The sequence below is a fragment of the Herpailurus yagouaroundi genome, unplaced genomic scaffold (assembly GCF_014898765.1).
Source record: "Herpailurus yagouaroundi ecotype Mexico unplaced genomic scaffold, PumYag 139, whole genome shotgun sequence".
NCBI classification, from domain to species: domain Eukaryota; kingdom Metazoa; phylum Chordata; class Mammalia; order Carnivora; family Felidae; genus Herpailurus; species Herpailurus yagouaroundi.
The window spans coordinates 18,852,163-18,867,251 of NW_024412394.1; the positions used below are offsets into that span (position 1 = coordinate 18,852,163).

Consider the following 15,089-nt stretch of genomic DNA (forward strand, 5'->3'; position numbering starts at 1 on the left):
TGGGAGTGTCTGACCACAGCAAACCCCCTCAGGTATAAGGTTCCTCTTTTGAATGTAACAGACCCCACCTACTTCCCCTCAGGTTTCCCTCAGGAATTTGACAAAAGACCTAAGTATGGCATAGACCACCAATGGAAATGAGCCAATCAGGAATGGACAACCCAGCACCTAGAACTATAAGGTCAATAAGGGTGGAACCTGAGAAGGAACAAGGGGGAGGGATGGGGGGGTGGGGCACGACCAGAACCTTCTAAAACAAGGACCCTAGCTTATTGTCAGCAGGCATTCACTTTCTAGTGTCCCCTCTCTGTAAAGAGAACTTTCCTACTATTCTTACTTTCTAATTTATACTCTAATAAACTTTTGCCTGCTGCTCATTTTGTGTCCACCTCTTCATTCTTTGGAGTGGCAAGACAATGAATCCAGGGTATTGTGGTAAAGAATCCTGCAACATTAGTTTTTGCCTTATATATTTAGGTGTTCCTATGCTGGGTGCATAAATATTTACATTTGTTATATCTTCTTGATGTATTGACCCCTTTAGTATTATATAATGACCTTTTTTCTCTTTTTACCATTTTTAGTTCAAGGTCCATTTTGTCTGATACAAGTGTAGCTACCTCTGATTTTTGTCGTTTATTGTTGTTACCATTCACTTGAAATGTCTTTTTCCATCCCTTCACTCTCAGCCTCTGTGTGTCTTTAAGGCTGAAGTAAGTCTATTGCAGGCAGCGTATTATTGAATTGGGTGTGTGTGTGTGTGTGTGTGTGTGTGTGTGTGTGTGTGTGTGTTTACCCATTCAGTCATGCTATGTCTCCTTTAACTGGAGAATTTATCCCCTCTACAGTAAAGTAGCTATTGATAGTTAAGGACTTACTAATTGCCATTTTGTTCTTTGTTTTCAGATTGTTTTATAGATCCATTATTCCTTGTTTCTTATCCTGCTGTCTGTTTTTGTGCTTTGATGTCTTTGGTATCAGTATGTTTTGACTTCTTTATCTTTTCCTTTTGTGGAATGACAGTAGGATTTTCCCTTGTGGTTACCAGGAAGCTTACACAAACTGGTAACTTACATATCTTAAGCTGATAACAGCTAACCAATAGAATTCTTTTTTTCCTGAGTTTATTTATTTATTTGGAGAGAGAAAGAGGAGAGAAAATCCCAAGCCAACTCTGTGAGGTCAGCCCAGAGCCTGACGCAGAGCTCAACCTCACAGTTCGAACTGTGAGATCATAACCTTAGCTGAAATCAAGAGTTGGGTGCTTATCTGACTGAGCTACCCCATGACCAACAGAATCTTTAAGCTTTACACTAGTACTTTTCTCCCCGCTTCACATTTTAGGTTATTGTTGTTACAATTTACATGTTTTTTATATTGTGCGACTAATAGCAGATTATTGTAGTTACGGTTATTTTGATTACATTTGTTTTTGTTTTTAACTTTTAAACTAGAGATTTATGTGAATTATGCATCACTATGATTATATAGCAGAATCTAACTATGACTACATATTTATCATTACCAGTGAGATTTATGTTATCTTTTCATGTTTTTATGATGTTAATTAGGGTTCTTTTACTTTCACTCAAAGAAATCTTAGCTTCCTTCATAAGGCAGGTCTGATGATAATGAATCCCTCTGCTTTAGTTTGTTTGGCGAAGTCTTTATCTCCCCCTTCATTTCCAAAGGACAGCTTCTCTAAGTAGAGAATTTGGGGCTGACAGTTATTTTTTTCCAATATTTTGGATATGTCATCTCATTCTCTCCTAGCCTGAAGAATTTCTATTGAGAAATCCACCAGTAGTCTTATCAGGGTTCTCTCATATGTAACCTCTCTTTAATTCTTTCTTTGTCTTTAACTTTTGACAATTTAATTATAACGTGTCTTGGTGTAGCCCTTTTTGGGTTTAACCTATTTAGAGTCTTTTGGTCCTAATGGATCTGGATGTCTACTTCTCTCCCCAGGTTTGGGAAGTTTCCAGCATTATTGCTTTAAATATACTTTCTGTCCCTTTCTCTTTCTCTTCTCCTTCTAGAATTCCCATAGTATGAATACTGTTTCATAGTGTGTCCCATAACTCATGGTGTCCCATAATCCTGGTAGGCTTTCTTCACTCTTTCATTCTTTTTTTCCTTTTGCTCCTCTGACTGGGTTATTTCTAGCATTTCATCCTCCAGGTTGCTGATTCTTCTACATGGTCAAGTCTACTTTTGAAACCGATGAATTCTTCAGTTCAGTTATTGTATTTTTCGACTCTAGGATTTCCAGGGTTTGGTGGGGTTTTTTTGTGGGTTTTCTTTTTTTTTCTTTTTCTTTTTGATGGTTGCTATTTTCTTGTTGAACTTCTCATTATTTTTCATGTATTGTTTTCCTAATTTCGTTTAGTTGTCTGTGTTTTCTTAGAGTTCACTAAAATTTCTTAAGAGTATTATTCTGAATTCTTCATCAGACAGTTCATAGTTTTCCATTTCCTTAGGGTCAGTACTCGAAGCTTTATTAGTTTCCTTTGGTGGTTTCATATTTACTTGACTTTTTTGGGACCCTTGATTCCTTACATTGGTATCTGTGTATTTGAGTAATGGGGCTCCTCTTCCAGACTTTACAGATTTTCCTTGGGAGAGACAGTTCTTCACCAGTCAGCTCAGTTTGGGTTTCTGGGTGTGTCTGCTGGTAATGTCTTTGGACAGAAGAGGCCTACTATTATGGTCTATTTTTGGGTGAGGCAACTGTTCAAGCTCTGAGGATGGGGATGGGAGAAGTGCCACTGGCTGCGAACAGTTGGCTAGGACTGCTGGCTTGGTTCCCTCCCTAAGTGAGGCTGTAGGATGGGCTCTGCAGTTGCCTGACTTCTCTGGTGAGGCTTGCTAGATGGTCAGGACTGGGGACTGTATTCAGTAATAGATGTGTCTATGAATTAACTTCCTTGCCTTAGCAGGATAGCAGGACAGAACCAGGATCTATATCTCATTGTTTGCAGACCCAAATGAAGCCAGAATGTGCACTGAATTTTGTGGTTAAGGCCATTGGTTTTGTTCTGCAGATGCAGAAAACCATGGGCTGTGCTCTGTGCTCAAGTGTCACCATACGTGGGACTGTTGAATGGGCGACACAGTTCTCCATGTGTGCTCTGGTTAGGTTCCCTCATTGGATACCCTGAAGCCTGTATTCAGTGATGAGCAGAACTACGAATCAGATTCCCTGCCCGGGTACAGCAAGGAGAAGCACATCTAAAGCTGGTAAAGCTCTTTTTTGTCGTCTTAATTCAAGCCCACCCACACCCCAGTTCCCTGACCAAACAGGTCCACTGGCTTTGCTCTGCAAACTGTAGGCTCTGTCTGCTTCTAGGCTTGTGTACTGCTGGCCTACATAGCTTCCAGGTGTTTTTGCCAGCCCTTATGGTCAGATGGGGACAGAAGACACTCTCTACAGCTAGTAGGGCCAGGTCTCAGCTCTCTTGCCTGGGTGGGAGGGGGAGGGACTGCTCCAGGCTACAGTCAATTTTCCCAAACTGGCTCTCAGGTTAGGAGGAGCCAGGAGTTACCCTCAGCCTTGGCTGTGAATCAATCCCCCTGCCTGTGCTATCATAATACTCTGCACCTGATACTGGCTTTGCTCTTGTAGAGGATCAGCTCTATTCAGCCACCTCTTAGCTTGGATGCTGCTGGGCCACACAGCCTCCAAGAGTCATTGCCAGCCCTCATGGGCAGAAGGCACTGGGAGATGGTCCACAGCAGATAGGGCTGTGATTCAGCTTCTTGCCTGGGCATGGACCAGCTGAGCTCAGTGTCAGTTGAGCTCCACTGGGTCAGCAGTGTTCTGATGGGAGGGGCACGCTTTGGGATTCAGCAATTCATGTTTTGTAAACCACGTTCTTAAAAAATTCTTTCAAGGATTCAAAGAGTGTTCGGGAAATGAATTCCCAGTGGAATCTGGTACGTAATTCACAAAGTGATGAGTTTCTTTGCAAGGTTTATGTTGTAGATAGGAGTATGCTGTGAAAAGCTAAAATCATACAAGGTAAATATTAATCATGATGAATGACAAAATCGGCAACAAGAAATTGTTTCCACCTCCTTTTTTTTTTTTTTATATTCCTACTCACCTAACTTGCTAAATGCTAAATTTAAAAAAAGCCTCCAAAAAAATAAATACAAAAATGAAAGTCTCCAGATTGCAGGATAACTCTGCACACTGCTGCTCTAAACGTATGCTTCCAATTCCATGGCAGGAACACTGCGCTAAGCATTAAGGAGAAGTTACAAAATGTCAAAATTCCACATTAGGAAACACTTATCTTTTTTTTTTTTTTTTTCAATTTTAGAAGCAGGGGAGGGGTAGAGAGAGAGCAAGAGAGAGAATCCCAAGCAGGCTCCAAGCTCTGTGCAGAGCCCGATTTGGGGCTCAATCTCCTGACCCTAGGATCATGACCTGAGCCAAAATCAAGAGTGGGATGCTCAAATAACTGAGCCACTCAGGTGCCCCCTAATGTTATCCTTTGATGGAAGAATAACGAAAATAATAACAGAACATTCATTTTTTTTTCTTAAACTGTAACTTTATTTGGAGAATTTTCCTTACATAAAGTTAACATTTTTAAACACTTTAGGACAAACTATTCAAAAAGCAACATTTTATTTCAGAAGGGGCTTGTTTCAGTGGTTTTCTGTCCTTCTATCTTCTCATCATTATGAATATTTGCTTTATAAATAAATATATTCTCAGTGATTCCCTTGTAATCAAATCAGGTGACTAAACTGCTATCAGTACTAAGATATCTGAGATCAGAAGACTGTTTGGGTCATCTCAAATTCACATTAGCACAGTGTCCATAAGAAACTGATAATACAGATTAATGCGATGCTTGCCTCCAGTTTGTCTTCTGAATGGTTTCCATGAGAAGGTCCTCACAATAAGTTATATAAAATACAGTACTTTGGTTGGATATTGTAAAAATCATTCTAAAAATTAACCACATATATTAAACAAACAATTTGCTACAGTATGCTTTAAATGATATAAAATAATTAGCATGTCAAACATTTTCTTATAAACATATTGCTTTTGGTCATACACTGAGCTGGAACATACAGGCTGCACTCTTTTTCTCTCCTAAATGGCACAAAACAATGGCTTGACGGTAGGGAAATGCTACTTCATGAGAAAAGGTGGTGCCCATGAACTCTAGTGGTACTGGTGCTTGTACTTAGGCATTACCTTGATTTTATTCAATTTTTGATAACGTCAGAAGATGACACAGTGTTAATTTGTTAGAAGTATATAGTCCTTTAGGCTTTATGGATGAGATGTGTCTAAAAAACTGTTTGAAAATCAATTTTCTTCCTACTTAAACCCTATCATACATAAGCTGGGTGAGTGCTTAGTAATTAATGGAATTTTATTGTCAGATGAACAATCATACCAAGAGTAGTTTTTATGCCCAGGAAGCTTGCCTTGCAGTTTACACATGTACCCCTTGGCATACCACCATCACTGGACCTTTGGGCTTGGAGTGAGCTGTCCTTGTACCATTTCCTAACATCCCAATAAGCTTTCTGACTGGAAATGAGGTATAGTCACAAATAGGTACAGTGAAAAAAAATAGATGTACCAGGTAGCATGTGATTTTCACTTACCAAAAAATGGTCACTATTCCCTTTTATAGTAAACAGCGTGTATACACATCTGCCCTTTACCCATTTCAGGGGGAAAAAAGAGAACTTCCTAGGATTTTGCTAGTTCTTTAGAATTCACATTGCTTTTTCAGTCTTCTGTTTTTCCAAACCACACATCTGCTGCTCAACTTTCGCGTGGATAAACATGTTCAGCTTCCTAAGGGGAGTTGTTTACTCACAAATAAAGGAAAACGTAAGAGGATGAAAAAGGCGATTATTTTCTGAGTTTGGGCCCACAAAAGTATTAGAAAAACAAGTTTATAATGTGTAACAACCAGGTAACTAGGTTTTTTAATTTAAAAAATGTAATGGCCTTAACATAAGCTAGAGGGCCACACATATGATATTCACAATCCATTAGCTTCTCTAAGAGGTATGTACAATTTAAAACCAGCTTTCCAGCAAGCTGGGTAAGGTTACAGATTCACTTACTTTTTATACATAATACAGAAAGGGAAAATAAATATTAATCGCAGTAAAGGACTCGTCTCTGAAAACACACTTTCTGTTGCTTTAGATAATGAGTTGAGCATATAATACAGAAGTGAATTCAGCTTCAAGTTGTGCTTACATATACATATTTGTTTTCTGAAGCTTTGCTGCCAGTCTGTTAACAGAAAATATTACCTACCAAATCCACATCCATCATGTGCTTTTCTTGTGCCCCTAGGGATCATAGTGCTTGGTCAAGTACATTTTTGAGCCAGATTCTCCAAAGCAAAAATTACTCCGTGATTTAGATTAGGACTCTTCGGGAGCCACGGCAATTTGTTCAGGCTGCAACATGTTACTAACACGTCAAAGCAGTCATTTACCAACTGATTGGGTTGAATCAAATCAAAGTGCCAATATTCACTGCAATGTATCTTTTTAACCTACAGAAATGACAACTTCATGTGGCTCAATTTGCTATACGTTGGAACCTGGAACCAAATAAGAGTAGCTTGGCAGAATGTGAGTCAATGTGCTATTGAGTTTGTATCTTGTTCAACGGCGGAGACCTTCCCTCCTGCCTTTCAGGTAACCATGGGTGGAGGCACAATGCCCTACAGAGATGGATGAAGAGTGGACCTTTTGTCTTTTTCTGTCTCCAAACTAGCTTTGTCGTTTTCAAAATTGCTGTAAACATTCCTCTCAATGGAACAGCCTCTGCCCAACAAATAGAGTTCCCACTGTGTGAAGAAGCTACACAAGGGTTAAGAGTTCAAATGTGGCACGCTATGGACACTAACATCATGGTAACCGTGACTTCCCGGGTAAGTTCCTGCTCCCCAAAGTGCCCTGAGAGTTTAGCTAGGACAGAAGATCATTCATTGTTTGTTCCTAGCCAGGCCTGGAGAACTAAGCTGAATGCAAAATCTGATCACTTATTATAATAAAAAACCCTTCTGCTGCTTTGAAACTTAGCTTTTTGGTCATGCATCCTGGCAGGGATCTAAGTTTAACTGACTGTGTTAACCTTTATGTTAAAAACCTGTTGGCCTGAAAAGCTTCCCTTCTGTGGAAACTTACACAGTTTGATTTCAAAAATAGAAGAAAAATAGAATAGGACAGCCTAGCGTGGTAAAGCTCGGTTTCATTCGCTTATCTCCAACCACCGTAAAGCGTTGTTGTAAACATTTCAAAAAATATTTACTTAAGAGTTCTTTCATTTGGGAAACACAAAACGAAATGAACTGCATAATGGTACTTTCAGAACAGCACAGTGGTATCAAAAAAGTCAAACGAATAACATGATATTGAGAAAAGCAGAAGATCATTTCTCTAGGGCTGACACTGGTCCAAGAGAGCCTGAAGTGCCAATGTGCCACATTTAAAATTTAACCACTTCACAAATATCTGCACGCATTGAGTAAATAACCCTCTATCATGTAGCCTTAAATTGCACCCCTGTTGCAATACTGCATCAATATTATTAAATTTTTAAAAATCTGTATAAAATATTATCTGGAACCCCAAAGGAAAGTCAATTAATTTTTAAAAAGTTCATTACAAAGTTGACTGTATAAAATGCTAAAACATAATCCATATATACAAAATGCCGCTGTTTAAGAAAATAATGGGACCCAGTTTTAGAATAAAATAATTTTGTACAAAAAAAGGGTACTGCGTTCAAATCAATATTTAAAAAAATTTTTTTAAAGAATATTGAAATGTCTTCGTTCAGAAGAACAACTATAAAGTGTTGGTTTGCTTTTACACCATCCGCAAGCTTCTTGTCAGCAGAACACCAGTTGGTGGAGGGACCGTGTCCTGCTTTCCTGCACCCCCAGAAGCTTCGGCACAGTCATCGCCGAGACGCGTACTTAGAAGCCCAGTCCGTCCGGCCATGCACTGGCTGGGCAGCTGGAGGCCGGGGCATCAACCCGGGAGTGCTTCTAGGCTGGGTGTGGAAAAAAGGTCGCCCAGGATGAGGTCTCACGGCCTTCAGGGAAGAATAGCCTGCAATTAGAGGGGAAGGCAGGTCTGACTGATGTGGGGACTCATGCAAACAAAGGAAGTAAGTGCATCTTGGCGACAAAATATCGGAAAATGAGAGTTCAAGAGAAGCAACGGCCTGCGTCTTACAGTCTTCCCTCTCTCAGTCAAGGATGACAACACTCTATAGTTGTCAGGCCAAAAATACTGGTGTCAATCCTGACCCCTCCCTTTTTTTCACATCCCACTTGTCATTGGTCAGCAAATGCTCCTGGCTCTACCTTCCATATGTACTCCGAGCCAGACCAGCTCAGCTCCTAGCACTCTGGCCCATCATTCCTTGCCTGGATCACGGCAGCAGCCGGTTTGCTTCCCTGCTTCCAACCTTGTTTCCCACCTTCAGTCTAGTGACAGCCAGCACTGCAGTGAGGCTGGAAGATGGAAGTCCGATCACCCCACGCCTCTGCTCGAGACCCTCCAGTGGCTCTCCCATGTCATTCACGGTGAATGACAGAACGCTTACGGTAGCCTGCAGGGCCTCATACCACCCGGTCTCCTGTCACCCCTCTCTCTTGCCCACTCCCCTCCATCATTCACGTCACCCCTGTCCTCTGCCTCCTTGCTCTTGCTTGAACAGGCTGGGCTCTCCTGCCTCCAGGCCCGTGCACTAGGAACCCCGTGCTGGGGACAGTCTCACCCTCACTGACTGGGTGGCTCACTCACCTCTTTCACACCTTCACTCAACATCTCCTTTGCGGTGAGGTCTTCTTTGGGTTACGCTCTTTAAAAAATACAGACTCCAGAGATGCCAGGGTGGCTCAGCTGGTTGAGAGTCTGACTCTTGATTTTGGCTCGGGTCCTGATCCCAGGGTTGTGGGATTGAGCCCCTGAGTATGGAGTCTGCTTAAGATTCTCTCTCTCTCCTTCTCTGTCTCTGTCTCTCTCCCCACCTCTGCCCCTCTCCCCGGCTCATGTTCTCTCTCAAAAAAAAAAAAAAAAAAAAAAAAAGCACACTCCAACCTCCACATTCCCTATACCCTGCCTAACTTTATTTTTCCCCCTAGCATTGGTGAGCATCTGATTCGGTTGTCTGTAGAGTGCAAGTTCATGGGACAGGGCATCCTGTCTGTCTCCTTCACTGGTGGATCCTGGCACCATGGCAGCAGACACCAGGCCTGGCACAAAGCAGCTACTCCATAACCACCTGCTGCATTGATTTCATGAATGATCTGAAATAGAACTTACCAGGGGAAGGGTCTGGAATAGGTGCCAAGTGTACCCTCTGCATAGCAGAACCAACTTCTTTTTTTAGAAAGGAGGGGATATAGTTTCCAGTCAGTCCACTAGAACTTGTAGAGCTGGAACCAACTGATATACACAAAAGCAAAAGCTCATTACTACACAAAGACACGTGCATGTAAAATCAATAGGGTTAAACAGGCGCGGAATAATACAGAACTGGGACCTTACTTTTACAGGGGAAGTATGATAAGAACAGTGAATTCTGAGCAGAGCACTCCTCCACAGCACACTGTTGGAAAGACTGGGGAGAGGGACAGCAAAGACAGTGCCTCTCCTATAGCCTGCACCCACACCAAGTCCAGTTGGTTGGCTGGTCGGTTAAGAAAAAGGAAATGCGCAGTTTTCTTTCTTTTTTGGGATAATAGGTTTAGCCTGTTCTGAAATCTGTGTTTTTTCATTCCATAACACAGAACAGTTATCCTTCCTCAGTATATACAAATTCTAGAATACAGCTAAGCGATAATTAATTTAGCCAGCCTCTAACTGATCGGCACACAGATTGTCTTAATTATTTAGCAATTACAAGTAATTCTACACTAAACGTTATTGTCTGTAATCAGAAAAGTTAATGATTATTACATTATATTAAATATATTCACTTCTTATGGTGCTTTTCTATTGAGACTGCTTTGAGGGCTGGAACTGTATGCTACTCATCTTAGTTATTCTAGGAGCTCAACAGGATGCTTTATAGATAGCCAGTAATCAATACACATCAGATGAATGAATGGATATCTAGAAGCCTTATCACTAAGACTTAAGGTACACACAGAACAATGACAAATGTTATTATGGGCCATTATACAAATGGGAGTTACAGCCAGTAGGAAAAGAGGGAATTTGTGGTAGAGTTGCTGTGTGTCTTCACAACTCAGTGTTCCTAGCAACTGCTTAGTTAAGGCAGAGTGGCAATGCAGGTGTGAGGAGTTGTATTATGCTAGAGCACATTTTGCATTTTTGGTGAATAGACATGGAAAAAAAAAAAAGTGGGAAGAGAATTTGAACAGGTCCCAAAAGGGAAAAAGCGTATAGCCAATAAACACAAGAGAAGATGCTCAACCTCATTAGTACACGAGGCATGCAAGTTTACGCCACAATAAGATGCCATTTCACGCCCATCACATCAGCACACATTTTGCAATCTTGACAGTACCAAGTGGCATCAAGGATACAGCACAACTCCCAGACCCTGCTGGAGAGCAATTTGGCAACATCTGTAAAGTCAAAGATGAGCACACCCTTTAACTGAACATGTTTACATTTATACCCAGAGGAACCTTCACACAGGTGCACAACAATGGGGTCCAACAAGGTTCCTTCGGCGCTCTAATAGCAAAGATCGTTCACAGTTTACACATTCATCAAGAAGAAAAGAGTAATAAATTATGATCCAGTAAAAGTAATAAAATTCTGGTGTGGCACAGTTATATATATTATATATGTTATACAGTATATAATGTTATGTATCTTACATATATGTGTGATTGCTACATCACAATATATATCCAGAATTATGTTCACATTAATTTTTGAACATGCAAAAACATACTATGTATTTCATATATCTTTTAAAAATGCATAGAAACAATTAACACCCAAATCAGGAGAGGGGAAGAGAGAAAGGGTAAGGCCTAGAGAGTGGGCTTCGTGTGTATTTGCCAACTTTGATTCCTTGAGTTGGTGGGGAGTATGTGGAGGTTGATGCATCATTTTGTTCTTTTTTGGGTTTCTCAAAATAAATGAACACATAACGGATAAAGCCAGGAGAAGTGATGCCCAGATGTTTACCTGACAATGTGGAAAGGGAAGCAGCATGTGGCAGGGTTGCCTGAGTGAGAGAAAATGACATGGTGGACTGGTCTGCTGGGAACGGGGTTAGCCAGCCTGGAAGGCTTATGAAATTCACTTACTCATTTAAAAAAAAGTGAGGATGGCCTTCTGAGCTGTCCACCTTCTAACCAGAAGGGGTTGGGGGGCTCTGGGTCATCAGAGGGAGGGGACGAGCTGGAGCAAGGCGGATGGGGCTGAGGTGGATGGCCCGCAGGGCAGGGCCTCGGGAAGTCAGACGAGCCCCACCCCCCAACCCTCCCTCCTGAAGGCAGACCCTGAAGCAGCTGGCTGGGTCCCCAGAGCCTGCTGCCAAGAAAGAGACAGGATTAAAGGCCTGGAAAAGGGGCCCTGGGTTTCCACACCAGAAAACTTTCGTTTCCACAGCTTGTCTCTCTGTACCCGCCCTGCCACATTCAGAGAATTTGCCTCTTGTCATTTAGGAAGCAATAATCACTACTCACCTGAATTTATTTTGCTGATTACCGATACTGTCCCTGAAGATTTTCCAGACAAACCAGAACTAGACCATGGGTTAGATGGAATGAAATCCTTGCCTGGATTTGGAAGTATGCCATTTCTTATATTTATTCCTAGTGGGGAAGAAATGATTTTCAAATGCAAAAAAAGTACATCTTAAATCTTGCACCAGATTTTGTGATGAAGTTCTCACAGAACCTAATTTGTCCAAATTTCCTGTGGTTCAACAATTGGAGCAAGAACCGACCAGGCTGTTTTCTGAGAGATGGCAGAGGAAAGATGCCATCCTTGGGTTTAGCATCCTGTCTCACTGGTGGGCAGCCTGAGAGAGGTCTCCTAAGCTTCTCCCGACAGGAGTGTCTCATGTCTCCTGCCCTGGCCTGTCTCGTGCTGTCCTGACATCCCTTCAAGGGCCACTGCCTTTCTGTCACCTTCCCAAGGTTTTTTCCCACCCCCTTCCACCCCACCAGCTCTGCAGCCCCTGCTGTCCTCTCTGCATCCAGTCCCCCAGATCCATCTTCTCCCCTGACCTGGACCATTAGCGCCATCAAGTGCTGGTGACTCGGGTCTGCACCGGTGACCCTCCCTGACTCCCTCGTTTCCAAGGCTGCCTTGACCTTAATCAATCACCTCAACTTTAAGCCAAACCACCCACTAGACCGCCCACTTTCCCATTTATGTCAAGCACTGCAGCTATTTTTCAGAACTGAAAGACTGAATTCATCTTTTATCCTCTTTCCTCTCCTAGAGCCAAAAAGAAATAACTCTCTAATTCCCTCCCTGCTCCCTTGGGCCTGCGGTCACTGTAGCTTGAGTCTTTGCACCTGACACCTGGACCACTGCTAGACCCTGCCACCTGCTCTCTCTTCTTCCAGGTCATCCTGGGAGGCCAACCAAGGGCGAGGAGTCAACACATCAGCAGGGCCTGCCGTTCCCACCTCTTGTCCCTGGGACCCACAGTCCCAGCTCCGAGTCACCATGCCCCTCACCTGCATGAGAGCTATGGCCTGCCCTCATCCACTCAGCACACAGATAGACATAAACCCAGCATGCTCCCCAACTAAAACCCTTCGACAGCTTCTTGCTGCTTATGAAATAAATTCCAAATGTCTTGCAAGACTCCCAAAGATGCCTCATGCCTCACACTATCACCCCCTTACAATGCTCTGGCCACACTGGCCTCTCTGCCCTTCCCCTCACAAGCCACGCCCTTTCTTGCCTCCCCGGCCTTTGCACTTGCTGCTTCCTCTGCCTGGATTGTTCTGCTCATTTTTTCTTCCCCATTCTTTGGGGCCCAGTTGCTCAGAGAGGCCCTTCCTGAGCCCTCTATCTACAGTTGTGCCTCCTCCCTGCCTTATATCACTCTTAATGTGACTTATCACCACCTGAACTACTGGTTGTCTACTTGTTTAGGGTCTGTCTCCCTCCCACTAGGATACAACCTACATGGGGGCGAAAGTATTGTTTGCAGGGCTGCTGTACGCAGTCACTGCATGGACTGTGATACCACTGCAGACTGCGGTCCCCGTAATTTCCTGAGTGCCTAGCACACATCAGGTGCTCAGCACGTATTTACTGACAGAATGAACTTATGAATGAACGGTAGGCTGTAAGCTTGGAATCTGGAGAATCTGGAGAGGCTCGGGCACCCATCAAACTATAGCATTTATGCTTACCCCCTGTAATACCGCCAGAGAGTGTGACTGAGCTCTTACTCTGGTCTCCTGAGAGCACACAGGGCTGCTAATTTTTCCTAAACCTGGTCTGCTGCCGGGGCCTCGGGCATGCCGCCTGGCTCTCGCCAGTTCCTTGCTCCCAGGGGCTGGACCCAGTTTCCACTACATTTTTTTATCTTAGGCAACTCTAGAACATAAAACGTGAGGCCTCAGCAAGTATTTTGATGATGTTCCCACCAGTTCTGAGGTTCTAGAAGCCCCTAAGCACTTGCCTTCCAAAACAGAATCTTTGTGAATATGACTCCAGGGAAATGGTTTCTTATCAATGACAAGAGCAAAGGCAAGTATTTCCATTACCAGGCAAGTATCGGGAGTGCTTCAAGTAGTGCTGCTTGGCCGCGGACCTCAGGGTCGGGGTGTCTCGCCTCTGATAAGAGGTCTGGGTGGGGGCGCTATTTCCTGTACCGATGGGCTCAGAGGGCTTCAGGTCCAAAACACTCTCAAATCTGAAGCAAGGGAAGGTGACTTAGGTCAGCATGAGATCGACAGCATCATCAGAAAGGCACAGATCATTTCACAAGTCCCAGATCTGATCTGTTTACAGACGTCAGGTGTACACTTGCCTGCAGAGGGTCTCTTCGCTCTGTCTCTTCTTGTTTTTCAGGTCCATCCTGCTGAGGGATGGACTGAAATCCAAGTCATCCAAGTCAGCCCAGTCATCGGAATCCTTTGTGGACCGGGACACAAGACCCCACCTTCTCCTACTCTTTGGCTTGATCTCCCCATTTTTGTGTTCCAGGCCAGCCAGCATTTTCTGCGTATCCAAGCATTGGGGGGACAAAGTAATACTTGGCATTAATGGAGCTCACCCATAAGGAATGCCTATTCCAAACTTCTTCGCTTATGAAAAGGAGGATCCGGGGGGCATATCATTCCCAACATGCACTGCTTATCTGAAAAGGTAACCACAGAAAGCATGTTCCCAGACCTCTGTCTCTCACATATCCTGCGCAGGTCACATCAGTTTGCACCCTATGGGGACAACTGTTGTACAAGATAAGGATTTTAGAAAAGAATATAAGGTACTCCTCACACACGGGGAAGATGGCTGGGTTGTCATCTGGGCCTCATCCCTGAAAGCATTAACATGCTTTATTCTGTCCTACAGATGCAGGAGAATTACAGCTCAGCTCAGACGTCAATCATCCTGCTCTTTAACAGAAAACACTGCAAATATGCCTTCTTTGCCTTTTAGTAGACCTGGATACTATTTAATCACAGAATTAGCTACAACAAGAAATTTCTAAATACATGCTGCTTCCAAAGTTGTGGGTTGGGGTAAAGCGAACAGTCTCACACAGTATCTCACAGCATTGGTTGGGAGCCAGCACTCAGTGAATGAACACTAGTTAACAGAAAAAAACACTACTTTTGCATAAAAGGTTAGAAAATTAGACTCGCAGGGGTGCCTGGGGAGCCCAGTCGGTTAAGCGTCTGACTTCGGCCCAGGTCATGATCTCACAGTTTGTGAGTTTGAGCCCCGAGTCAGGCTCTGTGCTGACAGCTCGGAGCCTGGAGCCTGCTTTGGATTCTGTGTCTCCCTTTCTCTCTGGCCCTCTCCTGCTCATGCTCTGTCTCTCATTCTCAAAAATAAATACAGATTAAAAAGAAAGAAAGAAAGAAAGAAAGAAAGAAAGAAAGAAAGAAAGA

The 15,089-nt window shown here is 43.1% G+C and overlaps 1 protein-coding gene across 3 annotated transcripts in view; it reads right to left on the bottom strand.

Annotated features, from left to right (window-relative positions):
* Window positions 1-4,538: 4,538 nt before the first annotated feature.
* Window positions 4,539-15,089, bottom strand: part of CILK1 (ciliogenesis associated kinase 1) — a 60,078-nt gene continuing 49,527 nt past the window's right edge. For all 3 annotated transcript variants that reach the window (XM_040473769.1, XM_040473770.1, XM_040473771.1), the window contains 5 exons: window positions 14,003-14,193; window positions 13,737-13,885; window positions 11,688-11,816; window positions 9,340-9,462; window positions 4,539-8,118 (listed from right to left, as the gene is read on the bottom strand). In XM_040473769.1, coding sequence (XP_040329703.1) covers window positions 7,964-8,118; window positions 9,340-9,462; window positions 11,688-11,816; window positions 13,737-13,885; window positions 14,003-14,193 — 747 coding nt within the window. In that variant the 3' untranslated portion in view covers window positions 4,539-7,963. The remainder of the gene's footprint in view (window positions 8,119-9,339; window positions 9,463-11,687; window positions 11,817-13,736; window positions 13,886-14,002; window positions 14,194-15,089) is intronic.